The sequence below is a fragment of the Chinchilla lanigera genome, unplaced genomic scaffold (genome assembly GCF_000276665.1).
Source record: "Chinchilla lanigera isolate Chin_1 unplaced genomic scaffold, ChiLan1.0 scaffold00103, whole genome shotgun sequence".
NCBI classification, from domain to species: domain Eukaryota; kingdom Metazoa; phylum Chordata; class Mammalia; order Rodentia; family Chinchillidae; genus Chinchilla; species Chinchilla lanigera.
In genome coordinates, this window is record NW_004955504.1 from 6631877 (window position 1) to 6658261 (window position 26385).

Sequence of the window (26385 nt, forward strand, 5' to 3'; positions counted from 1 at the left end):
GGTTCCCGGTACCGGAAGACCAAAAAAAAAAAAAAAAAAGCTAATTTAAATAAAAGAAATTAACTCACTTTGGGATTGGTGGCATAATTACATGGAAGGAAATTACTTCAAGTGATCTTGAAAGCAAGAATTCCCCAGCAAACTATATAAACCAAGGGCCAAAAGAAGAGAAAAAGTCATCTTAAAAGGTTTCCAATAATCAAAAGCAGCTAAGGTTGCATGAAGCTGTCATCCTGCAATAGCAGAGCATGCGCTGTGAGAAAATGCGGAGGAGCACACCTGAGAGTCTACAGACACAGGATTCTGAGTGGGGAAGAAAGAGCAGACGTAGACAGCAAAGGTCGAGAAAGGCCCTGGAGCCCTGGAGAAGAGCTGAAAGTATCAGAGAAGCTTCTGGGGCATTTTATTTTTGAAAATGTTTCTCTCGGAACTGCACACTACAAAGAACAATCAGTGAACATGGTTAGTGCTTGAAGCAGCGAGAAATAAGTGATTCCCAGAGCTGCAGCAGGAAATCGGTGAAAGGGGTAGGAACATCCTGTGATCCCAGAGAGTGAAAAGGCGATCAGAAATGATTTGGGTGATGTCAGAAGAACTCAGAACACAACCTCAAGGTGTTTCCCTGGGCTAGAAGGCCACAGTTTCACCACCTACAAGGGTAAAAGCTGGAATGGATTAACATGCACCAGTTATGCTGACAACCACGTAATGATTCTAGTAGTCAGATGAGGGAAGGGGAAAGCAAACAAAGTATCTTACTGGGCCCCATGGAAGATCAATCTTTGACTCGCTGGATGTCAGAGAACCAACTTACTCATCATAAAAACTTGGGTGGGGGAGGCATTTGCTTTGACTTCCTAGCTGAACCTTGAAGATACGTAAGTAGTGGATGAGCGAAAGCTAGTCTGTACAGGAGTATTCTACCCATGAGATGAAGAAAGAATAATAAAATGAGAAAATCCCAGATGAAGTCCCACGAATGAACGGGAACACTTGGCGCGATGGCCAGTGACGTGATTTCCCAAGTGGGAGGCACAAGGAGAGTGCACAGCAGGTGCGCTCACTGCCACTAGCAAGACAGAGACAGGAGCCTGAGCCTAACGGGCACCTGGACAGCACTGCAGATTCGGAGGGATGCTCGCAACAGAAGAACATGTGCACGGGACGTGAAGCATCCAGACTGTGGGAACCCCACAAGCCAAAGGGCTCGGTTTCTTTAAAACTTATCTGCAGGAGGAACAGACAAAAGAGGCTCAAACAACAAGCCAACAAATTGCCATGGACGGACTTTACAGAGATCCTGATTTGATCCCCCTGTTAACCAAAGGTGCAAGTCATCAGGAAACCATCCAGGTCTCTCCATGCTCACTGAATAACTCATGATCTCACCAAATCACCATTGTTTAGGGATTCTTTTTCTTATAATAATAGTATTGTAAAGTCTTTTTCTTTGAGAGTTATGGACTGAATGATAGTAGATAAAATTATATGATTTCTTCAAGTTCCCACAAAATAATTCAATGAGTATGAGGTGGAACATGGATGGGATTTCACTTGAGAAAAAACAATGAGCATAAAATTGACAAGTACAAGGATGGCGCTTTCTTTCGCCCATGATTCTTGTTTTTGTATGTTTAAAATGTATGCTATAAAGTTTTTAAACTAACAAATTATAAAGCTACTTGCTGAGTGAATTAAGAAAATCCAAGGTCTCCTTTAGGCTGATAATAACACTCAACAAGTGCAGGGCCAAGAATCTTCATACTCAATGCTTCAAGTAGCCTAGGTAGAAAGACACTAAAATTTTTTTGATGAATGAAAGAATAAAATGAGTAGATATAAGGAAAGTTAGTTAATTAACTGTACAATTTCATGGAGATACGTGAGACACTGAACTAATTCTGCTGCCAAGCAATGCCAGATGAAGGCAAAGGGATGAATTTTGTGGCAGGATGAAGGCTTTTCTAGAAAAAGCCAGAATGAAGATTTTTTTGGGTTTAACTTGGATTTTTTCTGTTATTTTTGTGAGTCGTATTTTTAACACTCTGGCTCAAATGCCTAGGAAGCCAGCAGCACCTGCAAACTGAAGGTGGCCTCAAATGACGGGATTTTCTACCCAAAGCAGTCCCTTCTTGGAAGCTTCATGAGGGAAGGATCACTTTCTGAGGGATTTTTAAAATTTTTGCTCTTATTTTAAACAATGTCCAAATCAAGAGTGGAAGAACAGTAGAGCAATAGGTACCAGTGTTCTCTGCCAGTAACCACGGAATCTGCACTTAGGTGGTGGCTTTGCAATCAGAGCGCTCCTGCTCCTCACCTTTGTAGGAAATGACCGGGTGCTCGGCTCTCTGGCACTGGGCATCCTGGGCCTCCAGCTGGACGAGTCTCCATAGCCCCAGGCTTGAGAACAGCCATGCCAGGATGCAGGCTCCCTTCATGGTGGGCAAGGCGTCTCTGGCTCCAAGCTCTTCTCTTCTACAAAGCTGGTTCGCCCCTCATGTGGGAAAAGTACCTAAAACACACAAGAGAACAAGCCGGTGAGGATGAGCTCAGGTTTTCTGGAGGGCAGTGTTTGGAAGACGCTAGCACTAAGTTCACTGCTCTAACTTGTGAGTTGAGAGACCTTAGGGAACACCGACAATCTAGTTCTTTTCTAGGAGATGAGAGCTAGGCAGAGAAATAGTACACATCTCTCTAATTTTACAAAATAACCTACTTTTAACTCTACTGAGTCACCCTGATCACTTCTAAGTAAAGCCGGTAAAGGGTTGGGGTTATTGAGTGGTTTTCCCTTGGAAGTTTATCATCATTTCTTGTGCAAACATAGAGATCTAAATATGAAAACCTTAGTAATCTCTGCCCATCCCCTTTCACATCCAAAATACCTTATACAATAAAGCCACTGCCACTGTCTTACCAGAAACCTGATGAGTATTACACTGCCTAACTCATAAACTACCCATAATCGGTACATGTGTTGGCCTGCAAAAGTTCTGGCTAGAGACTAAGTGACTCAAATAGACTCTAGATTCAACAGCAACTCAGTGAAATGAAAGCACAGTGTTGGAAACGCTGGAAAACTTTAATGATTATGAACAATTTAGAAGATTAGCAAGCTTTAAAGGAAGATAGGCTTATAAAAATAACCAGAATCCATCTTCTTAGAAACGCACAAAAAGGAACAGGAGTGCTTTGGGAATTCAGGGAAAGTAGTGCTGCCCTTTAGAGGGATCACCGGGAGGCTCTGGGAGGAATTCATGTTTGAGTTTAACACTGAAGGATAAAGAGGAGATTTCTGGAAGGTCATTCCATGCCAGGGAAAGAGGATGAACGGCACATTGGAGCATACAACATGTTTGGAGATGTTGTATTACAGTTATCCAGAAGCCAGCAACCATAAAGGGGAGCAGATAAAATGCTGAGAGAGTAGACTGAGTTACCACTGGGAAGGCAAATTATATTAAGGTGTCAGGTCTTTACATCCAGGAAAGAAGCTACTATAATACATGTGTTGGTCAGCTTTGCTGAGACAAAATACCTGACACCACAACTTGAGGATGAGAGGTTTACTTTGGTTCAAGTTCCAGAAGGTTTAGTCCATGGTTAGATGGTTCAAAGGCAGCTGCTGCTGCTCAATTCACGGTTGCCAGAAAGCACAGTACAAAGGAAAAGCACCTAAGATGAAAGGAGTCAGGGACCAGATATAGTCCTCAAAGTCACTCGTCCAGGACTCACCCAAACACACCCAGAAATGTGATTTGCTATTCCACCAGGTGCCTCACAAGCCAATGAACTTGACAAACAAAATTAACCATCACAGTACATTAACTTCAGAAGAAATATACATAAGGTCATTCTCACAATAGTGAACATAGGAAAATGCATAGACATGGATACATTATTTTGAAACTATTGCAATTGTTCAGAAAAGAAATAAAGGAAGGTATGATTCTAGATGTTGCCAATGGGAATAAAAGTAAAGACAAAGAGAAAAGGCAAGATTGGCGAATGTTAACAGATGAAAGATGGCCACAGATTCTGACTTTTTTCCACTGAGATGCAGGTCAAGGTTCATTCCCTTGAATCTAGGTTGTATCTATCGTAGCTTTTCTCAGTAATCACTCATTTACAACAGGACAGATAAGGAGGCTGGTTCCCAAGATCAGGCTTAATCAGAATGGCAGTTTCTACTTCCCGTCTCTGAAAACACATTCTTTTGGGGATTGTTATTCAGGTCATAAGTCTAATACCTCCAAACTGTCATGTTAGAAAGATCACAGTTAGGTGTCATGGTTTACCAGTCCTTCTGGGCCCAGTTACCTAGTCATCCCTGCCAAAGCTCCAATTATGGGACAAAAGCTGAAATCTACAGCCAGAGTCACACAAGTGAGCTCTGCCCAAATTCCAGATCCATAAAATATAAAATATAACGATTGCTGTGCTAACCTCCTAAACTTCCAAAGCACACAGCAAACAGGCAAACATGGAGTCCAAATTGATAATGGAAGTGACGCTGCAGATAGGAATGTCATTCATTTAAATATGATCAGGGCTGGGATATAGCTCAGTGGCATAAGCGCCTGCCTGGCAAGCACAAGGTCCAGAGTTCAATTCCTGGTACCAAAAATAAATAAATAAATATGATCATTAAAAGAAGTGTTTGGTTTACATGAGAATATTGTCATTTAGTCTAGTACACATTGGGTTTCAGATGCTGAATGAATATTTCAGGAAATGCAGTAAGCTGCTGAAACTCCAGGTTGGGTGGTCAGAAAGAAAAAAATCACAGATAAGATAGAACGTTCAGCATGGTTGAAATCATAAACCCAGCTGATATTTTCAAAGGGGAAGCATCAGGGAAATAAAGATTAAGAAAGTCGTTTGTTAAAAAGTAGTAATCAAAAGATGTAGCCACAGAAGATGGGAAAGTAGAATGGAGAGGAGCATCAGGAGCTGAATGTCAAGCTAGGTCTTGTGCTTCCCAGGTGCAGACAGAAGTAACAAATTTAGCAGAGGACAGGTTGCCTGCATCTTCAAAGCATCAAGCAATGATCACTGAGATCCCTGGCCCAGCCAGGCCGTGGTCAGTGTGGTCAGCAAGGAGGGAAGAGTTGCAGCAATAACAGAAGACAGGACCCACATGGCAAGGAACCGAGAGAGGAAGAGGTGCAGGGATGGCTCCCCTTAATGCTCAATCAACCAAAAAAATCAGTGAAGTCAGAAAACATTAAAAGAAAAAAATCAGGAAAATGTTGGGATACATGAAACAGATTGGTACAGTTTGAATATATCCCCCAAAACTCATGTTTACATTCCATTTTCAATGGAATGATTTCAGGAGCAAGGCCTTTAACAGATGCTGGATTAAAGTCTTCTAAAGGATAAGGAAATGATGATGGAAATTTTACAGAGTAGAGGGGCTAGGGACAGCACATGTGCTTAGTATGCACAGGACCCTTGGTTCCATCCAAATACAAAACATTAATAAATAAATGTAAGAAAAAAATTGATGAATTTCATAGGACTTGATCCAATATCAAAAAAACTAATGAGATATGATGCTCCAGCTATGTTCAAAGTCTCTCATCCACTCAATATTTTTTAAGTGCCAACTGCATAGCCGCCTCTCCACGTGCACAAAGAAGTGTAGTAAGGATTCACCAGAACTAAGATTGCCAGAGCAAGTAGGCTTTGAGGTCTTTCAGAATGGAACAGACTCTCGAATGCTCCCATATTCAGATTGGGCAGAGAAGCAAGTAAATAACCTGCACACCAAGACAAGGCAGGAGTCTGTGCTCTGTAGGAGCAAGAGATGCTGAAAATGGGAGCAGCAGGGGAACAGCCGAGAAAACGGGAATCCAGAGGCTCACCTGTCTGACAGCTGGCCTGATGGTCCCCAGGCACAGGGCTCTGGAATGGACCATGGACGGACAAGTGTGATTTTCCTGGGTTACAAAATTAAAAATATGATATTCACCTCTGGGAAATGAGTCAGAGCCTTCAAAACTGGAGGCCACTCTCTTACTCAGATCCAGAGGGAAAGACATGAGGCAGCCCACTCTCCCTTATCCTCCTGACCTGAGACTTCTGACGTGGGATGATGTGTCTCTAAATAGATTTGTTTTAGAGAAATTTATTTCTGTGAAGACCAAGGAGGTTTGAGGCACCACAGCAGCCCACTTGGGAAAGGTGCTATGAACTGCGCTGGTGACAGAGAAGGGCATCTGCAGTGTTCAGGGACAGGCATGGGCTTTTTCGAGCATCCTTCCATAGGAGACCATGTTCTGCAGCTCCTCCCTCAACTCCGCAGGTCCTAGGTCCATGGATGGTAGAGTTCTCACCTCTCGGTGGGGCACAGGGGCCCAACCTACACCAGAGCTTTCTGCTCAACTTCGGAACTGTTGCCATTTCAGCACAACCACTCACTGTTTGAGGACTTTTCTGTGCCTTTAGCAGCATCTCTGACCTCCACACAGGAGATGCCAGTTGCACTGCTCTGTTTTTGGTTTCTGTCTTTGTTTTGGCGACAACAAATGTCTCCAGACACTGGGAAACTATCTCTTGTTGAGCACTTCTGATTTACATGAAATTAAGCTATCATCACTTTGAAAGATTACTCAAAACATGCTTCTAAAAAGCACCCAACTGAATGTGCATTGAGTCATTTCAGAAAAACTTCAGTAAAAACAAAAGTCATGTTAATTATACTTATTTGCTACATGTGACAAATACATTATGAAGGAATTTGCAACAGATCAATTCCAATAAAACTTTTTCTGTTATCATCCTCCCACCTCTGGACAATAAAATCTATATTAGGCAAATCAATACACATGATTTTTCTGGCATGAAGATTTGTTACAAAGGACCAGTTTGGACTCCAAAATCTAAGGATTTCTGTAGCATCTACTTCAAACCCCCTGAAGCGTTCTTCTTAGTTTCTTGGTGTGGGCGGATCACTGTATAAGCTGGATCAAAATAAGTATAACTTTGTACATAAGTGTTTGAGCAATAAATAACATTTCCCATTCACACCCACACTGCAACCCGAAAGGCTTTGGGGACAGAAAATAGCTGTTCCTTTTAGAAAATAAAAGTGCTGTCAGACGGAAAAGAAATCAAAGGAATGAAAACATATACAAGGAGATTTTCTGACAGAGCAGTGTCTAAACAGCTATTAATACAAACAGATCCAGCCTAAGCGGAATGAGCTTCTCTCTCAAGACGAGGCTGAGCTGCTCGTGAGGAACACTGTGAAGTTAGATTTAACTGGATCCCTTGGTCTGTGCCCTACCCAACAGCATCCAGTACTTCATGAGTGAGAGGACAGGGAAGGCAGGAGATGGAGCCAACCAGCGAGGAGGCCTTTGAGAGGATGTAAGAAGCCACGTCCCTGGTTGTGGGAAGCAGAAGAGTCCTTGGTACTGCAGGGTTGGGGCCACCGTGCGAGACAATGGCTGCACCCGGGGCCTCCTAAATCAGTTTCTTTTAACATCAGAAACACAAAGGGCCAGCGCTCCGGGTCGGAGATGCTCAGTGTTTCGCCTTCAATCCTTCTGTCTCTTGACTCTGTCTAAGCGATCAGAGGAACTACTCACCCAGACAATGAGCTCACCTTACAATGAAAGCCACAGAAGCAAGAAGAATCACTCCACCCTACAAGCAAACTGTCCTGTGCTCACTCTCAGCACCCCAGCATGGCCAGACACAGGGTCAGCTGCACAACTATCGGGAGAACAGCCTTACCGTGTTCAAAGTGAAAGTCCACAATTTCTCCCCTGCTTTCCAAAGTCCATGCTGTTCCCTTTCCTCACTCAGCTCTAACACATCCCTACCACACACACTGCAAAGCCAGGGGTGCAGCCTGAATCCTCGGAGGTAGCTTGCACACTCCTTTGCACACTTGCTGATGCCATGGGCCCTCACCCACCCAGGCCACCGAGGGTGCATGATTCACGTTATCCGTCATCACCAGCCCATGATGGCAGTTCCTGAATGCAAGACCACAGCACCTGCCATGTTACCCTTCCTCAGCAGAGGCTGCCTTGCAGAGGTGCATGGCTTTTCATGTTTGCAAGTTTCAACATCTTATACTCAAAGCAACCGTGTTCAACATGCAGTCCCAGCGCCCAGTTCACGCGCTCTAACATGCCAAGTGGGCCACACGAATGAATCAGACATAACAGAGCCAGCATCCTGCTTAATACTTATAATCACCCAGCTCTTGAGCACACCCCATTGTGAGCTGGCTGACTCCACCTGTACAGATGACACAAGAAAAGAGTAATGACCCCAGAATGTGGCAAGAGCAAGGGGAGGTCAAAATCATTAGTCCCTCTTCTCACTCTGAAGCAGGGACAGTTGAGGCTCAGGTAGATTAAAAGGCCCACAGAAGAGCAAGTGCGAGAGGCGGGTTCCGCTCCCCTCTGGGTCTTTGTATTGCATATTTTGGCCTTCTGCTCTTCTTGTGAAACCACACACATGACCGCAGGCAACGGGGCTTAAGTCATCCCGGGAACTCCCTCATGCCGCCCATAGCGAATGCCAGGGGAAGGGTCACGGGAGCAGAGCCGAGTGGCACCTCGGGAGTGTATTAATCAAGCCACCTCTATCAAAGGTGCCATCTCTGGGCACAGCACTCCAAGGCAGGGAACAGGTCAAGGAGGCAGTAGTTTCAGAGCTTCATAGCTGCCCACCAAGTAAAAACCTACCTTTTGATAAATACAAAACAGAAGTGGGAACAAAGGCTTTGAAGAAGGAGACATTCTCTGTGTACGGTGGGAGTAGAGAACAGCTATGATCTTTGAAGGGGTTCAAGTTAGAGTGTTCAAAGACAAATAAGCCATCCAGGAGAACCAAAGCCCATGATGAGTCCAGGGTTGGGAAGAATACACGGCATGAGTCTACGTTCTTTCCTCCCAGGGGTGTCACATATCCCAGGTACTGAGCAAGAAATAGGATTCAATTTTAAAAAATCAATAAAATAATAAATCTAAATTCATAGCAAGGTACTTAAGCAAATAGAGTCTTTTGACCTTTTTCAATGCCAATATGTGCATATTCTCTTCTTGGGGAAATACGGTAAAATTAAAGTGTTCCTATTATACTGAAACTACGAGGGGAATAAGATGTTAACTCAACACACTGCATCCTCCATTGTTATGCACATTGTTTAAAAACTAGTTCCTTTTTGTATTAAATTAACCAGGAACCCTAACTGCCAAGTTTTCACCATCGTGAGTTTATAATAAAGCATCAAGTGAAACATTTTAGGAACATGCTAATGAAAACACTGATCACCTCTAAGTAGAGAAACACGGCTTCTTGGCACCTTCAGAGAACTGAGTAAGTCCACTTTGTTACCCACAGATTGTCATCATACCTGAACTAAGGTGGGAAGAAATTTTACGGCTACATAAAATGACCTCATGTTATAAAATTGGAAAAAGCAAACATTAAACTATTTTATACATTTCCATAATGGTTCAGCTGCAGTAACCTTACTTTATATCTCTCTTCCAAGGGAACTGTTACTACTGTTTTACCTTCTTTCCCTTGTTTAGCCCCAGATTTCCTGGAGGAACAATAAAAATAAATGAAGTCCATTAGATAAGATTATTATTTACACAGAAGCAATATTAATTTTATCTGTCAGCAGGTTTTAAAAGTAAGCGGAAGTTCATTCACTCTACTTCTATGTTAGCAAAACCAACAAGAGCACTTTCTAAGAAACAAAAAGAAAAAGAATACCTAAATAACGAGACCTTGAGGTAACATAACTACACGGGCTGTTGCCGAAGGATTTATGCAGAGACATTTTTTTCAAGGTGGGAAACTCCTACAGACACAATAAAATAACCAGGTTCTAAATGACACTCACAAGTGAAATTACTAGTCACAGCCCTCACATGTCTCAGTTAAAATGGACAATAGTAGGACAGTGAGTTTCCTTTTTGCTAATTGCAAGGTAGAACGTCTTTGCCAACACGCAAGAGCATGCTACCACATTGGCCATTACTCTATCATCTCCACTCGTCACTTCCTGCTAGCCAAAACCAGTAAGATTATGCAACCAGTAAGATTATGCACCTCCATATTAGACCACTGACTTGTCTCCTGACTACATCCTCAAACCCTGGTTGCCACAACACCTCCGTCCCCTTGTGTTCTTACCAAGTCCAGAACTCTTGCTTCCCAGCCGTCCTGTAAATGGTGCACACCAGCATCTTCTGACTCTTCCTGTTTTTCCTCAATCAACTCATTGCCTATGACTGTACAGATTTTCTAAAAACTGCCTACTCCAAAGTCTACAACTTTCTCCAAGAACGCAGACTTATGAATCAAGAGACTGCTGTGTTTTGTGTCTAGATATCCCCCGAAGTTTAATGCAGATAGAGGTAGAGATTTCCAGAGGTGGCTGGATCTAGAGTGTGTGGTGCTGGCATTAAGTGTGTGATGCTGGCAGTATGGTTAGTAAATTAGTCCACCGATTGTTTTGGCGTAGTTCTGGGAGTGGAAAATGGGAAGGCCCACTCTGGGTGTGAGTGCTGCCCACCGTAAGGGTGTATGTTCTGGAAAGAATAGAATAAGCAGAGAGAGAGCTGCTGGGGTGACTTGTCACTTGCTGCTTGCTTCCTCACTACTTTCTGTTGTGTTACCTTCCAACTTTCTTCCCACCATGAAGTGTTTCTCTTCTGTGATGCCTCTCTGCCATGCCACCCTGCCTTGGAACCAGCCTACTACAGACTGAACCCTCTACAAACAGTGAGCTATAAAAAACCTTTCTTCCTCTTACTTTGGGCATCTGACATTTTGTCTCAACAATGAGAAAAATAACCAAGACAGAGATGTTTTCAAATAAACCTGGCAGAGACACCCATTCTCCTAGGGAACATCAAGGTCTGTCTTCACCAGCTGTGTCTGTAATGTCCACTCCCTCTCCCAGCTGACTACATCACCCACTCAGACATCTAGCTCACAACCATGGACTCAGCCACCTTTCCCTTCCTTCATCCCCCAAACGCACCCCTCATGTCTTCCCTGTATCCTGACAACACTCCCTGGCCCAGGCCTATTCTCTGACCTGGTCAAGCCTTTTTATTTCTCACCATTTTCAGTTATTTATATATGTTTTCTTCCTTCACCCTTTAGTCCTCTTATGGTGTCTAGATGGCTCCCCTAAGCCTCGTGCAGTCATGGGGTGGGCTTCTAGAGTTTGTGATTGACTCATGGCCCAATGGGATTATGTATGTGAGTGCAACACCACACTGCACTGGGTGTAGCAGTATTATATCCACTCTGCACCGGCTGCAGCAGGGTGGGTAGCCTGCACGCAATATAAGGGAGGGAAAGAGCCTTGTTTGCTGCTGTTCCCCCTTTTTGTTCTTGCTGATTTTGCTGTTTTCTGCCACCATGAACTGTTGCCCTCTGCCATGTGCCACTCTGCCTTGGAGCCAGCCAAGTATGGACTGAAACCTCCACAAACTGTGAGCTAAATAAACCTTTCCTTCCTTAATTTTGGGCATCAGGTGTTTTGTCTCAGCAATGAGAAAAAAGTAACCAAGACAAGTCCTAAGCTTGAAGCATCACTTCTAAACAGCTTTCAATGAGTTTCTTTCTACTTTCCTCCATTCCCACCAGGCCCCAGTGTGGATTAAGGCTCATTTCTATTATAGCCTGCTTCCCCCTACAGTTAGCTGCATATATGACTCATTCTACAAAGGTGCATGGAATCCCAGTCTCTGGACAGTATTGTACACAGCACAAACAAGCCATCAATATCTGAGAAAAGAGTTGATGGAGGAAAGAATGCAAATCCACAGACACCTTTTTCCTTCCTTACAAGGCATCCTTCCATTAAAATGCTATTCAGGTTTCCTTTTCTCCTCTGACTCTGCCATTCACTGTCACAGATGTTTCATCAGCTCATTAAAATTCTCTTAACATCTGGTCCAAATACATGAATTCCCATGGTTTTGAGAAATGTCCTTTGTAAATGTCATAATTTTCCAATTACTGCTCAAAAGGATGGAGGGATTACTGTAGGCAGGCGGGCTAAAAGGAGGCATTCTCTTGGGCCTGGGAAGATGAAAGCAGATGGAAGATAGAACCGAAAGTAGGAACCCTGAGGGGTCGTGGTAAGTTGCTGCAGCACAAACCATCCACTAGAATGGCACCAAACAAGGGACAAAAAAGAACGTTCCAATTCATAGCAAAACTATATTTACTATTTCATTCTTCCAGGATGAAAACATAAATATCTTGAAGTGGCATCAGATAATTTTACAGATAATAGACTGCTGATATGCTTAGAAAAATGAGACTATTTTGTGAAAAGGCCCCAGATCTGTTGTTTCAGATTTTAGCTGGGAATAACTCTATGTATGTTTAACAATACCTTTTAGACGGACTGTACCAAACATGGAAAAGTTAGTATATTTGAGTTCACTCAAATATATCAGTCTTAAAAAATATAACAAGCCAGAATTCCAGGGTAACAATGATTGCTTTGGTGAGTGTGTTAAAAATACGAAGAAGAAATTCATGCTAAATTAAAAATTACTGAAACATTTAAAACAAAATTTGCACTGATTGAGACATAATAAAATACTAAGAAACTGCAAAATAGGTTATGTACCATACTCATCCATCTCTTATTTTCATGAAATAAACCCGTAACATATATATAATCATTCTTGCATTTTGCAGACATGGAGACAAGGCTCAAAGAGGTCCCGCAGCTAAATGGAAGAGCTGAAATTTTTAACAAGTAAGTCTCCAAACGCCTCAAAACCAGAACCAGCTTGCTGTTCAGAAGGCACATCCCTTGTTTCTGCAACCACTCTTTTTTGTTAGGGATGGGAGGCCTAGCTAAACAAATGAATGATCCAGCTGAAAGTGCAAATGATCCATTTCTACTTCTACCAGCTGTCTTCCCACTGGGCCTGAACGTGTTTCCCTGAGCACAGAAATGTCACTAAAGAGCCCTCTGCAGCAGCATTTGTCCACCCTGGAGCCAGAGAATTTACTGAGCAGGAGGGACTCTAGCACCACCCACAAGAATGCCACCAGCCTGGCAGAACTCTGCCGCAGTCACCCAAGTGTCAAGAGCACTTTTCTGTTTACCTTCTTCACATCTTCCTAGGGGGCGGTCAATCTCAATCCCAAGTGGCTGAATAGCGTCAGTAAACTGAACATAAATTTACACATCAACTTCCTTTGCCCCTGCTTGAGACAAAGAGTTACCTGCAAATGGACATTGACCAAACAATCCCGACTTGACCCTTCCTCGCGTCTGCTTCTTGCCAGAACCTCCCTCGTCACAGCCAGAGTCACATTTGATTTCTCTAATCCCCCCATGATATTCTACACCACCAGTAAACACTGTTATCCCTTCCCCGAAATATGTGTCCCACTGCCACCTTCGCTCACCTCATTCCTCATGCCCAGTGCCAGGCTCCCCTCCCGTGGACTGGCAGAAGCTTTTTTTGTTGGATTGGTAATTTACACCCTTAAAATGTCTATTTTCTGTGCTGCACAGAGCAAATTTGTTAAGAAAGAATGTGATTGAATGATTCTAGCCTTCTTAAAATCCTCCTACAGATCCGGTAGCAGACCTCCTGAAAGGGCAAATCCCCGACCCCAGTGAACAAGCCCTGCCCTGTGGCCAGCCCGTCAATCTCTGCATCTTGCCCAGCCTTCTCACTCACTCTGCACAAGCCATAAACGTGCACACATGCATGCACACACAAACATGTCTGTGCATATGCGGTCATGCACATGTATAACACATGTGTGCACACATGCATACTATGCATGCACACACATAACACACATTCACACCCATACATGCACATGGGACCTTCATTCTGGCCTCTATCCTCATAGAGCTCAGAACCTTGCAGCCAGCACCAGCTGGTCCTTGGGTCCTAGACATTTTTCAAGATTCCACCAAGGTGCAGCCTTCCAATTAGCCAGGCTTCACTCAGATGTCAATACCCCAGGAAACCTTCCCAGCCAGGTAAGCTAAAGTATCTGTCTGTGCCAAGTGTGGTGGTGCACCCCTGTAATCCCAGCACTCAGGAGGCTGAGGCAGGAGGATCACTGCAAGTTTGAGGCCAGCCTGGGCTACAAAGTGAGTTCAAAACCAGCCTGAACTACATAGCAAGACCCTGTCTCAAAGAACCAAAACAGTAATAATAATAACAGTGATGATGATTTTAAAATAGGTAAATAACAGTATCTGTTACTTCTACCAGATTCCATTATTATTTCCTCTTTTTTGGTAAAATAACCTCAAATTGTTCAGTTGATGTATTTGTGGGCTTTTTCATTTTTATAGCCTGCAGTGTAAGATTTCTTAAAAGATGAGATCATGATCTCCATACTTTGTTCTTTTCATGCATATGTATGCAAAACTTCATGCCATACACCTGCAATGTACACAGTAAACAATAAATACATAAAGCAGTCCCACCCCCAAGTGGGCAAAGACACAGTTATTTCCCTCAGAGAAGGTCAGTGAGGCTGGGAGGCTCAGGAATAGGAACAGAACGAAGTGCAGACTGGATCGAACACAGCTAAATGTTCCCCAGGGCCTCTGCCCTCTGCCATCACAAAGATGTAGGGCACCAAAGCTTCGAGGCGAGGAACTGCAGAATGTGGGTCATTACAATCAATGCGTGTATTTGTTCGTGTTCTCATTAGCCCTTTAGAATACTAAAAAGATGACAGACGTTGCATTTTCTTTTCTGGCAACCTCCATGCCTAGGACACAGTACAATGCATATAAATATTACTGTTCGATTGACAAGATCCTAAAGGGAACAACGGTCAACACAGTGTGTGTCCAAGTGATGGATAAGCTCTGTGAGAAGACCATGATGCTGGCTATCACATAAAGCTACAGCATGCGGCCCATTTCCTGTAGCCGATGAGTAGCGACCTTCACAGAGCTTCTCACATTAGTTTACAGGCAGCCTAGTAGATGAGACTTTGGAAGAACAAGTCAATAAAGACCTTGAAGTAGCCGCCTCAGAAACATCTAGTGGTTAGCACGGGACTGATGCTATGGCATGAACTTGTTCTGGAAAAGGCGACACTGTGTTTGTCACTCTATTAGCCCAGAATGTGGAAAGGTCACAGAGAACATTATGTAAATGGCATTGTGGTTGAGAAGGTATCTTCAAGTGTTTTTACTTCTATATCTCAAAATATTAAAAGCTGTGTGGTGTGGATAATGAAAATAGATAAAAGAACAATTCCTAAATATAAATCCAGAAAAAGGAATGACAGATGGCATTCATTTTACAAGTTACCTTTAAACAACAGAGGGGCTATAGCCTGGTGTGGGATGTTACACCTCCACCACTTGCTTGTGCAGTTCAAAGGTTAGGAACCATTCATGGAGTTCCTCAATCTACAGAACCCCAGGGACACTCAGCCTGCTGCACCAAGACGGCAGAGGCTCAAATTTTAGGCTATTATAATCAATACATGCATTGCATGCTCCGCCATTGTGCTTTAGTTTCTGGAATGCAGAGATAAAAACAAAAGCTTAAAATCATCTGAATACCTGTAATCACAGCACTCCAGGTAGCTGGGGCAGGAGGACTGCAAGTTTGAGCCCAACCTGGACAACTTAATGAGACCATGTTGCAAAAACAAAATAAATACATAAAGGGCTAAGAGTGTAGTGCAGTGTGAGCCTTGGGTTCAGTCCAGTACCAAAAAAAACAAATAAATAAAAATAAAAACATAAGGATAAATTTGAAAGAACTTAGGCTACTTTCTTGCAATTAGGAAGCCCTAAAGATTTGATAAATACAAACAAGTAAAGGTTAAGAAAAAATGCTTGAAGAAGAGAAATTTCCAGCAATGAAATTAGAACCTTCCTAAAAAGGAACAATAAAAGCAGCTTGGTGTTTAATAAAAGCTGTGAGAGCATGTTGCCTCCACACCGGGGCTTGCTACCCAGCATTCACGTAGAGTAAGTGAGCAGAGAAGGGCCTGTGAACCCCCACCACAGGGCCTTGTGCAGCACACAGACCTACTGTGTGATGAATGAATCAGCCAACCAAGCAATAACGAAGAGTGGAAGAGAGAGGCAGGTAATATGGGAGGGGGCTGTCCATCCAGAAAGTTGTCCAAGTACAGAAATCACGTCAATGCGCTGGAAATAAACAGAGCCCACTTCTGGCAAAAAAAAAATGCAATGCAGTCTCCAGGTAGAATTAACTGAGAATGGGGGCAGCTAATGCATTTACCTGCTGGAAATGAAAAGACCAGCCTTGTAAGTAAGGCGGCCACATAAATCATGGCGTATCCACCCTATTAAGTACTTGGCATTATAAGCCCGATGTGTAAAACTCTATACACTGACATATAAATCCAATAATGACGTTGAATGAAAACAAAATGTAGACATTTATTTATCTACAGAGACAGAGAGAAAGAACAATGCAATTTCTGACTGAACTGAAACCAAATAAATAATTTCTACTTTATGTTTAGAGGTGCAAAGAAAAGCAGGTTCATTCCTAGGTAGCAGGCGTCTCTTTAAAAAATACTCTTCGTATTGTTTAGATTTCAATAAGCATTAATTAATTTTTACCTTCAAGCAAGAAAAAATATTTACTTTTAAAATAAATGAGTGAGGAAGCATTGATTTTTATGGATTATGTTATGAGCTAAATAAAAGGTATATACACACACACACACACTCACTCAAAGCACTCATCACTCCCTGGGTGTAAGACAATCAAAGCGATGGAAAGTACAGTTGCTGCATGGAAGAAGAGAACGTGGGACGGGTTGGAGGAGAGAGTGGTGTGGAAATACGGACTTTGGTAGAGCAGGGGCCAACTTTTCCTAAGTGCTCTCCACACAAAAAGGGGAATTCCCAGGACCTTCATTAAACCAGGTGAAGAGCAGTTATACGGACCACTGAGTGGCAGACAGGGGGAAGTGTGAGTTACAGGCAGACCTTGCCACCGCCAGAACCTCACTCTCCTGGCTCTGGACTCATGTCACCTGGGGAAAAACAGCACTCTTCTCAGAGGCAAGGGAATTGGGATTCCAGCCTTATCTGATACACTCTCTATGCAAAGCTCGTGGCTTATGCAAAGAGGAAATGCTCAAACCCACAGGCACTGACAAACACCCCCATCCTCCGTGGCCACACTGGGCTCTGGTCCTCCTGGTTGCCTTTTGTGGGGTGAGTAGCACACCCCTGGAAAGTCCTGAAAGGAAGCACAGCACAAGTGTTTATTTCTCTCTGAGCAGGAGCCTGTTTCTGGTGACAGAGGAGATGCAATGTCCCTTCTGCAACATCACACGGAAGAGGCAAAGTGTTACACTTAATCCTACAGCTGGGTAAATCCCTGCAGTTCCCTCCAACTGTGACCGCGGTGATACAGACAGCAGCCTGAGAGACGAAACAAAGTGATTGTCTCAGCCCTGCTGTAAGGCATAAATGCCCCATTGTAAAAAGTCAGATGCTTCCCACTGGAGGGCACCTCCCTGCACAGACAGATCTGTGTGGTGTGACCAGAAGGTACAGTGAATGTTTAAATTTTAAAAAATTATTGGAGGAAGTGACACTGCCGTTATTCCTCCCGAAAATACTCTCCCTTGCTTCAAACACACATCCCATCATTCTTGCCACTTTCTGAAGCGGCTCTGCCACTGCTCTTTTGTTACAGTTTCGTCTAGACGTCGCCCCAGACCCCCATGTGCGCATGAGCCGGGCAACGGAAAGGTGACTGGACTGTGGAGGCGGTATTGTTGGCTCACTTTGAGGAAGCAGAGTGTGGTCCAAACGGGGTCCCTGGGAGAGTGACCCGAAGGGTTGATCTCCCTCCCTGGTTTCTCTCTTCTCCCTCTGCTTGCGGGTTGCCAGGAAGTAAACAGCTTCTCCCCCTCACCATGCCATCAAATAAGAGCCGAAACAAACCTCTCTTCCTTCAAAGTGTGGCTGTTGAGTGTTTTGTGTCAGTGAGAAGACAGTGACTAAAGCATCTTCCAGGAGCGTCTTTATGAAGTGTGACCAAAAATATGGTGACTGCCATCCAACAGAAAGGCAGGTTCATAAAACATTACAGTGTGCCCCCACCCACTTCGTTCCACGAATATGGCCCTGTGCGACTTCTCACTCTTCCCCAAATCAAAATGACTATGAAAGGTAAACATTTTGAATTGATTCAAGACATTCAGGAAACCACAACAGCATAACTAAATATGCTAGCAGAAGAAATCTAGAACTGCTTCGGAAAGTGTCGAGAATGATGGGATAAGTGTGTGTGAAGCAAGGGACGGTACTGGGAAGGGGAGGAATGACAGTGTCTCTCACGTGGCCATGTATTTTCTTTTAGTTTAAATATTCACAGTATTTTCCAACACACCTCATATCTAGTTTGGGCACTAATCTCATGGATCCAACTATCTCACCCCTTCCTTCCCAAAAGAATCCTATCAAGGCTCTGGGCCCTGTCCTACCCTACCCTCTCCCCTCTTCTCCTTCCTGGTGGTCCCTAGTCCTTCCTCAAGTGGCCCTGTCTGGGTCCTGCACTTCTTATTCTCATAACTTCTTTCATGACAGTCACTCCATCTTCTGTCCTACTCTACTTGACTAAAGCAAAGCGCAGGTATAGTTTTGACATAGATGCCATGAAGGCTTACACTAAGATCTATCCATCCATCTCTGATCACTATGCTACATGCATGACTTGGAAGCATCTACAGATGGCCACAACTTAGAATGGTTTGACTTATACCACTTGAACTTTGTCTCTCTCGTGCAAGAGAGACGTGCACTCAGTAAAAACAGTACTTTGAATCCGGAAGTTGGATCTTTTCCCAGGCTAGAGACATTCAGCCTAATCCTCTCAGGAAATACTGGGCAGTGGCCAGGAGCCACAGATCTCAGTAGGTCCCAAGATCTCCCGGGAAAACCAACTGAGCTCCAGTGTGCTAACCTATGGTGTGCAGTACACAGGCTTCCCACATGCATGTTCAGCCCATGATATTTTCAGTTTACAATGGATTTATGGAGACCTCATCTCCTTGTAAGTAGAGGATCATATGTACATATGAGAAAGACCAAACATTAGTTTAAGAGAAATCTAAATGTCAAGTTCAAGATATATTAAATAGTTAGGCAGGACCTTAAATGTTATATACCTATAAAATATAAACAAGTGCATATAAACATATAAACAAGTGCACACACATCCTCCAATCAGCTAGGTGCACACCCACAAATGTGCATGTATGTGCATGAACACATACAAACACTCTCATACTGAAATACAGCTAAATCCACAAACAGTAGGGCCTGGGTTCCAGTTACAACACTCAGGTGTACACTTCAGCTCACCCACTCACCAAGTTGTATATCTATTTCCATCTTCAAGTGTGAATAATCTTCATGCCTTTCCTTATGGTTAGAAGGACCTAATTACTCCATGCAAAACACTTAGAGCAAAATGGGGCCCACTGGAGGTCCACAATAGTTGTTAGATATGACAATGTGGGTATTTCCTCTTGTGATTAACACCTGGAGAGAACTAGACCCAACCGTTAACTCTGCAATACATGGTTTTACATAAGTTTTAATACTTCAGGAGGTTATTTTTGCAAGATAACTGCAAATGAGCTTGGACAATTATTATAATCAATAAAACTGGCATATTATCTTGCTAAGAAAATGCTACAGAGAAGAATCAAAAAGTGGTAACTTAAGCACCTTCTCTAATTCATATCCAGGGGGATGGAAGTGCCTCTAGTAAGTCTAGGAATAGTAAACTTTTTACCCATACTGCTTGAAGACGGCATCTAGAACATAGAACGTGGTGTCAAAAACATGTTCACTAGTTTCTAAAGGACCAGAGGGAGATCACCACCCAAATGACCTCCCTTAACTCAGCAGCAGCTGATGCTCACGATGCCCTAGAGCTTGGCACCTGTGAGGACCTGCTCCAACAGGGAGAGCTAATCCATCATCCAGAGAGAGAAATAAAACAGAACCACACAATATACCCAACTTCTCCACATGAAGTCCCACAGGGCCGAAGATTTTACTCCCAGTAGGAAACTGAAATTTAAATTAGATTTTTTTTTTACTGAAGCAGCATATTGGCCAAAGTCCTGCTGACTGAAGTGAAAGCTAGAAAACAAATCAAGAAAAACACTATGATGTTCAGAAGCCTAGAGAAAATATGAGGCTAGTGTGGCATCAAATTCCAGATTGAATTAAGTGCATTGGTGGTAGCCATCCATAACTCCCTAAGTAGAAGTCAAGCTAATGTGCTCAAAGACACCATAGCTGGCATCTCTGTTTATCTTGTGAGTTTCTCCCACATATCATACTCAAGATAAAATACAATGAGATCATAACCTTTCAAACACCCGGTTTATTGTGCAATATTTTTCCCCAGTGGTTAATGGTGATTCTCACAGATTACAGCAGGAAAGGTTATAGAAAGAGTCAAGACTATACACACTGATAAAACAATTACCTTACAAGAGGAGAGCTATGCTGCCCCAGACAGAAGCCCTGAGTACCTTAGGACACCACAGAACTGCAGAGTGTGCCACCTACAAAATCCTTCAGCCCTCCCGGTGAGAAGTGGATTCCACTTCCCAAACTCACCCACACAAACACCACCACTGCTGCGTGCAATGACATGAAAAACTTCAAGCGCTCGAGCATTGCAGATTTACCTTTAATTGGGACAAGAAACAGATTCAGAGAAATGCACCTCTAATCCCAGGTTATCAGCCACTGTGAAAGTATAAGGACTTGAACTCACATGAGTCTGATTGCAAAACCACTGGGAAATTCCATGTCACCAATGTGAGAAAGACTGAGCACCTTGGGGAGCCTGATAATGCTGCAGAAACATCGTATCATTACTGCAGGAGAAGGCATTACATTTCCTTCCTCTCCCTTTTTGATTAGTGTGTACTTGCATTACATAATAGATACACTCATCCTGGGGAAATGGCACATGTTCATGGCTCATCTTGATCCTTGTTCTCCTCCTACCCCCTCCCTCTCATTCTCCCTTCACCCCTAAATTCTGTAAAATGCATGCAATGTTTCAAAGGTAAGACAGTACTCAAATATCTGTCCATGTAGAAGTGAACTCCAGTGACCCAGCAATCCCACCCTTAAAACACATCTAGTAGAGATACATGTCCACACAAATGTTTTTATGTGAGTGGCCATAGCTGTGCTGTGCATAATGAGTCCAGAAAGTGGAAAAGAGCCAAGTGTGCCCCAGTCTCATCAGCTGATGACCGGAGACCCAGTGAGGAAAAGGTGCTGCCCCTCACAGTGGAGCGCTGCTCCGCCAGGAAAAGAACGGGGTGCTGACACATGCTGCGCTGCCGATAAACAATGAAAACAAACTAAATAAAACAAACCAGACACAAAAGGCCACACATTATAATTCCATGTATATAAAATATCCAGGAAAGGCGAATTCAAAAAGAATGAGTGGAGATTAGCAATTGCCCAGGATTGAAGGGAGGAAGGGTGGGGAGGGCCTGCCCATGAGCACAGGTTTTTTTTAAAAGGCATGATTAAAATAATCTGAAATTAGTGATGGTGGTGGTTACACAAGGCTGTGAATATAAGAAAAATGCTGAAAATGTTAAAAGGGTGGATGTGTTGGCGTGAGGCTTAATCTCAAGATAATGTTTTTTTACAAAAGGCTTCAAATCCAACTTAAGCGATCAGGTTCTTGTGAGGGTGGCTGCAGCAGAAGCAGGTGGGGATGGAAAGCTGGGATACGGCTGATTCCCAGGAGGGACCGGGGCACTCTGTGCAGTTTTGGGGTGGGGGCTTCAGCAGTGGCACCTAGAAGTGGTTGTGACAGTAAGGAGCCCAGAATAAAGGAGAGCGCTCCTCCTTTCAAAGTTCAGGCTCCCCAAGGCCTGGCATAGACAGTACAGGTGTGTGGAAAGTAAGTTAGATATATCTACAGCAGTCAAGGGGCTGTATAAAAAGCAGTACAAAACTGACGTTCTTTTCCAGTGGATTCAGCCATGGCACGTGTTTGACTGAAATGCGCCAGCATCCGTAGAGCTTCTTGCCATTCATCCTCAGGGAACGATGGATTCCACAACGAGTTAAATGCTGCACGTTATTTATAATTGCAAATTATTTCCTAATTTCCATGATCTAGTGTTAGAAAGTACCACACGGTTGGTGTCACCTCTATTGTTCACTTAATAACTGTGTTGGAAGAGCCCTGGCTCCAAGCCTGAGAAGCCACTCTCATCTCCAAAATGCACAGCACAGGGCCCCTCGAGACCCTTCCTCGTGACTACACCCACACTTCGCCACCCGATCTCAAGTCACAGACCTTCCCTTTCTTCCCCAGCCTTCTCACAATGTTAATGCACTTGGTGCAGGCCTGTCTTATAAACTTACGTCACTCTTAGTCACTGTCACCAAGACGAGCAAGACGGAAGAAGCAGTAGGTTTAAAGGTGGGTTGGTTGTACCCATGCGCTCGGACATATTATTTCAACGAAGTGTAAACTGCAAATGCTCCGGTATCTTACTATGCAGCACACAGTGCCCATGTGTCAGGCAAAGAGAGTGTGTGCTCTGTGTACCCTTGATGCAGGCACATGTTCTTCTGGAGCCCCAGAACCACCTCAGGGCCACATGTTCCACTTCCGAATGGGAAGTTCAGTCACTCAGCACCCATGCAATGCCAAGGGTTCACGGTGTCTCAGAGTCCCAGCTTGGTTCTCCTCCTTTAGGAGTAACAAGGATCAAGATGCACCGTGAACACGTGCCATTTCCATCTCTCACGTGCCACACTCACCCTTCCTCTACTGTTCCCACCCAAGGTTACAGTGTGGGGAGAGCTGTCCAAAGAGCATTGCAGATCACAGAATACTGAGTGTCCCCCAAATCACAATTCAATACATCTTTGTCATCCTCATGGGAATTTTCTGGGAAAGAGTCATCCCACGCGAGTTTTCCTAAGGAATTTAAAGGATGAGACTTGGCCCAGCTTGGTTGCTATCTCAGCAGGACACAGAGCAAACAGCTGCTCCTCCTGACTATCACCAGACCCCAGCCCAGGCAGCCCGGGATGCTGGCTTCAGCTTGTGCTCATAAATCAAGTGAACTGGTCCCAGTCCAATCAGCCCCACACAGCACTGTTAGACAGTTGTCTCCACTGATTAATGGCATGGAAAGCCAGGCCCTCCCTGGGGGTTACCACGCGCTTTCAAGGGTTAGCGACACACACTGGACTGAGATGTCACAATCGTAGTCTTTTGTTCCACTCTTTTTCTTAGCATCATAAGGGAGGGCCCACAAAACATCTACATGCTGTTACATCAGTCAAGTAATGTAGGTCATGTCACAGGACTACGTAATTCTACTGTCTGTCTACAACTCCAGCGCTGGAGGGACCGACTTGGACACCTTACCTCAAGGGTCTACTGACTTCTCTCCAGGCTTGTGAGAAGTGGCCTGTCTCAACCTCACCCCCAACTTCAGAAGAGACACTATGACTAGGATTCTGCTGTTCAAAAGGATTAGTTTCACTGGCTCTTCGACTACTTCTGGAATCAGACAGAAGTGAGTTTGCATATGCCCTGCCCTGTCTTCATGACTTTATTAGTACTGACTTTTGCCAACCTTCTTTCCTCATCTAAAGGTATCAGTACCCTTACCTGTCAAGGATATGTGAGGAGCAACTGGTTCATGCATTTAACATTTTCACCACAGACCCTCATGGGCCACCAAACAGCACCTGGGGGATGCGCTTCTCTCCCTGCCCCACCCTGGTCCTGGATGAAGCGTCTCTGCCTTGGTTCCCCTTCTTCTCTCTCCAACGTGGTGTAAGCATCTCTGCCGAGACCCTGTGCACTTGGTCCAGGGATCCGCCCTGAGCCAGGCCAGCGAGATGGAGCTAATTGTCACTCCATACCCTCGTCCTGCCCCTCCCCAACCATGCAGCAGTGACCCAGCACCTTGCAGATGCCAGCTCCCAGGCCTTTGCTCTTTATGCCCTGAAAGCCATTTCCAAGTGACCATTTTTCTCCTTTACCTCCTACTTTGAGGAACTCATCTGCAATGCACAGATGACAGCAGTGGTATTTACTCTTGCTCCTCTCACAGGAGAATTCATTCTTCCTTCTACCTCACACTAAGAGCCACTGTACAAATCCTTTGTGCTCCACTCCCAGAGTGACGTCATTGCTGACGAGCATAATTCCCCCAACCAACACAACACAAGCCTGTGGCCAAGAGTACTCTTGTTACTCTACCTTTTTACTGTAATAGTCTTTTCTAGGGACGTCATCAAAGCTTGTCAGACAAAGGAGAGACTGACAGGTCGAGCTCCTCTGCCCCTCAAGAGACGTGATGAACTTGGATCCCTGCACCACCTCCTGCCCCCAGCCTTGGGGAAAACTGAGAAAGTTAATCCACTTCTCTAAGGCTGAACTGTCTGATGGCGAAATTAGTGATTATCGTACTTTCAATGTGGACTGCTGGGAAAATTACAATATTGAATCTTTCACATGCATCACCATGGTGACCAGCATGCAATGATTAACATGCATCTGCTGTCAGTTTATAATGAAGGTTGGGACACAATTTTAAACCATACCATCCCCTACTGAAAAGGTGGGCCAGTCCTCAGCTAACTACCCTTTGCCAGTGTGCAGAGTGTGTGCACTGGAAACAACTTCATAAACCAGAAGAAAAAAGCAAGAGAAAAGATCTACAGAAACTGTACACACTTCTCCTGCCACTGGAGCTGGTCAGAGACACGGCAGAGGTCTGGGTACAAAACTCCAGGGTGTTTGCATTCCACTTCTGCTGTGAATCACCTTTAGAAGGAGGCCTAGACTCATTTACCCATCTACAAAATTCAGAGCTGTCACATGGTCCTGAACTATGGTGATACATGTTTTCATTAGCAGCCTACCATGAGGTTAACCTACGCAGAGGACATCAATGTTTTTCTTCTCATCCAAGTCATAAAGTCAAGTGTTTGAAAATAGCACTCTCCACTCTATGTACATTAAAAACCAAGCCCAAATTGTAGCTTAGGTGCCCATATCCTTCTTATACCAAAAATAAATCTTTCCTCCAAGGCTAAACCACTTACAGAGTTAGTAATACAGCTGAAGGCTCTAATGCTGTGTATTACCTATCGTATATAATGCTATATACATATACATAATTTTTGGTGCTGTGTGCATACATAAGCTTAATCAAGCTATTTTGAAATGCACACTTGCAATAATTTGTAACTAAAAGCTCTTCTTATACAAGCCCATTCCAGTGCTTCCCTGGACACATAATTTGAAGACAATTTCCTCTTATCAGGGCCAAAAACTATGTTTAGATTAACCTCTGGTAGCTAGTTATTGAGACCACAGAAAGAACATGGTGACTGATTAATGAATAAGCAAACACTAAGAACGTCCAGGTGGGCAATCTCAGGTGATCCCTCAGAGAGGCCAAAGGTTAATCTATGTGATGAGGATGCTATGTTGCGACCATCACTAAAAAGCAATGGTCACTGCACTGAGTCTCTCCCTTCTTGGAAATGTAGTAGATTCCAGAGGAGATTGTCCCGCTACCCCTCAAAAAAGTAAATATAAGATAATTACTTTTCTGAGCATGTTCTCTCACCCAGTTTAATGAGGAGCCATGTGGTTTGAAAGCATCTTCTAGAGTTACAGAATATTAAGTAAGATATTTATTATTTTATCCCACCATGAAACAACAGGCCCAAGCAACCAACTCCAGGAATGCTCTCAGAAACTGTGTTTGTACACGTCAGGAAAAAAAATCGGGTGAGCAAAACACCCTGCTCATTACAGCATTTCTGTCATTTCTGAGAATGGGCATAACAGGAAAGGATTCATGGCAAAAGAGCCTTGCCAGAGACTGAGAATTCCACAGGATCCCCATCATTTACACTGCCCGAGTATTCTTGTAAAAACTATTCCTAACATCCGGGAGCCATGAATTCTACCTCGGGCTCAGCACATGCTCCATTCATCAGAAATCACTTTTCTTAATTGAAAGTAAATATTTAAAATCTAGTTTGCAGAAGGCCCAGCACCTTGCCCTGGAGGCTGGTTTGCTTTCATTCACCCTGCTTGAAGTGAACACCACAAATCAGAACCAAGGTGATTTTGGAGGAGATAATGAGAAACAAATAGCATACCTGGAGTGGACATACTTGGGTCAGACACGAAAGTGAAAGTTGTGGTTAATTAACTCCAGCTCTGTGAGGTGCTGGGTCTCTGTAGGGACAACTAGGAGACCCCCACCAATCCTGCTGCCTGGTTATAAGGTGAGAAGGACTTAAGTCATGTCCAGAGGGTGGCAGGG

The 26385-nt window shown here is 43.8% G+C and overlaps 1 protein-coding gene across 2 annotated transcripts in view; it reads right to left on the reverse strand.

The window, feature by feature from the left end:
• Sema5a (sema domain, seven thrombospondin repeats (type 1 and type 1-like), transmembrane domain (TM) and short cytoplasmic domain, (semaphorin) 5A) overlaps positions 1-26385 on the reverse strand; it is a 348199-nt gene that overhangs the window by 288130 nt on the left and 33684 nt on the right. For both annotated transcript variants that reach the window (XM_013505908.1, XM_005407077.2), the window contains exon 2: positions 2318-2512. In XM_013505908.1, the coding sequence (XP_013361362.1) occupies positions 2318-2415 (98 nt within the window). In that variant the 5' untranslated portion in view covers positions 2416-2512. The remainder of the gene's footprint in view (positions 1-2317; positions 2513-26385) is intronic.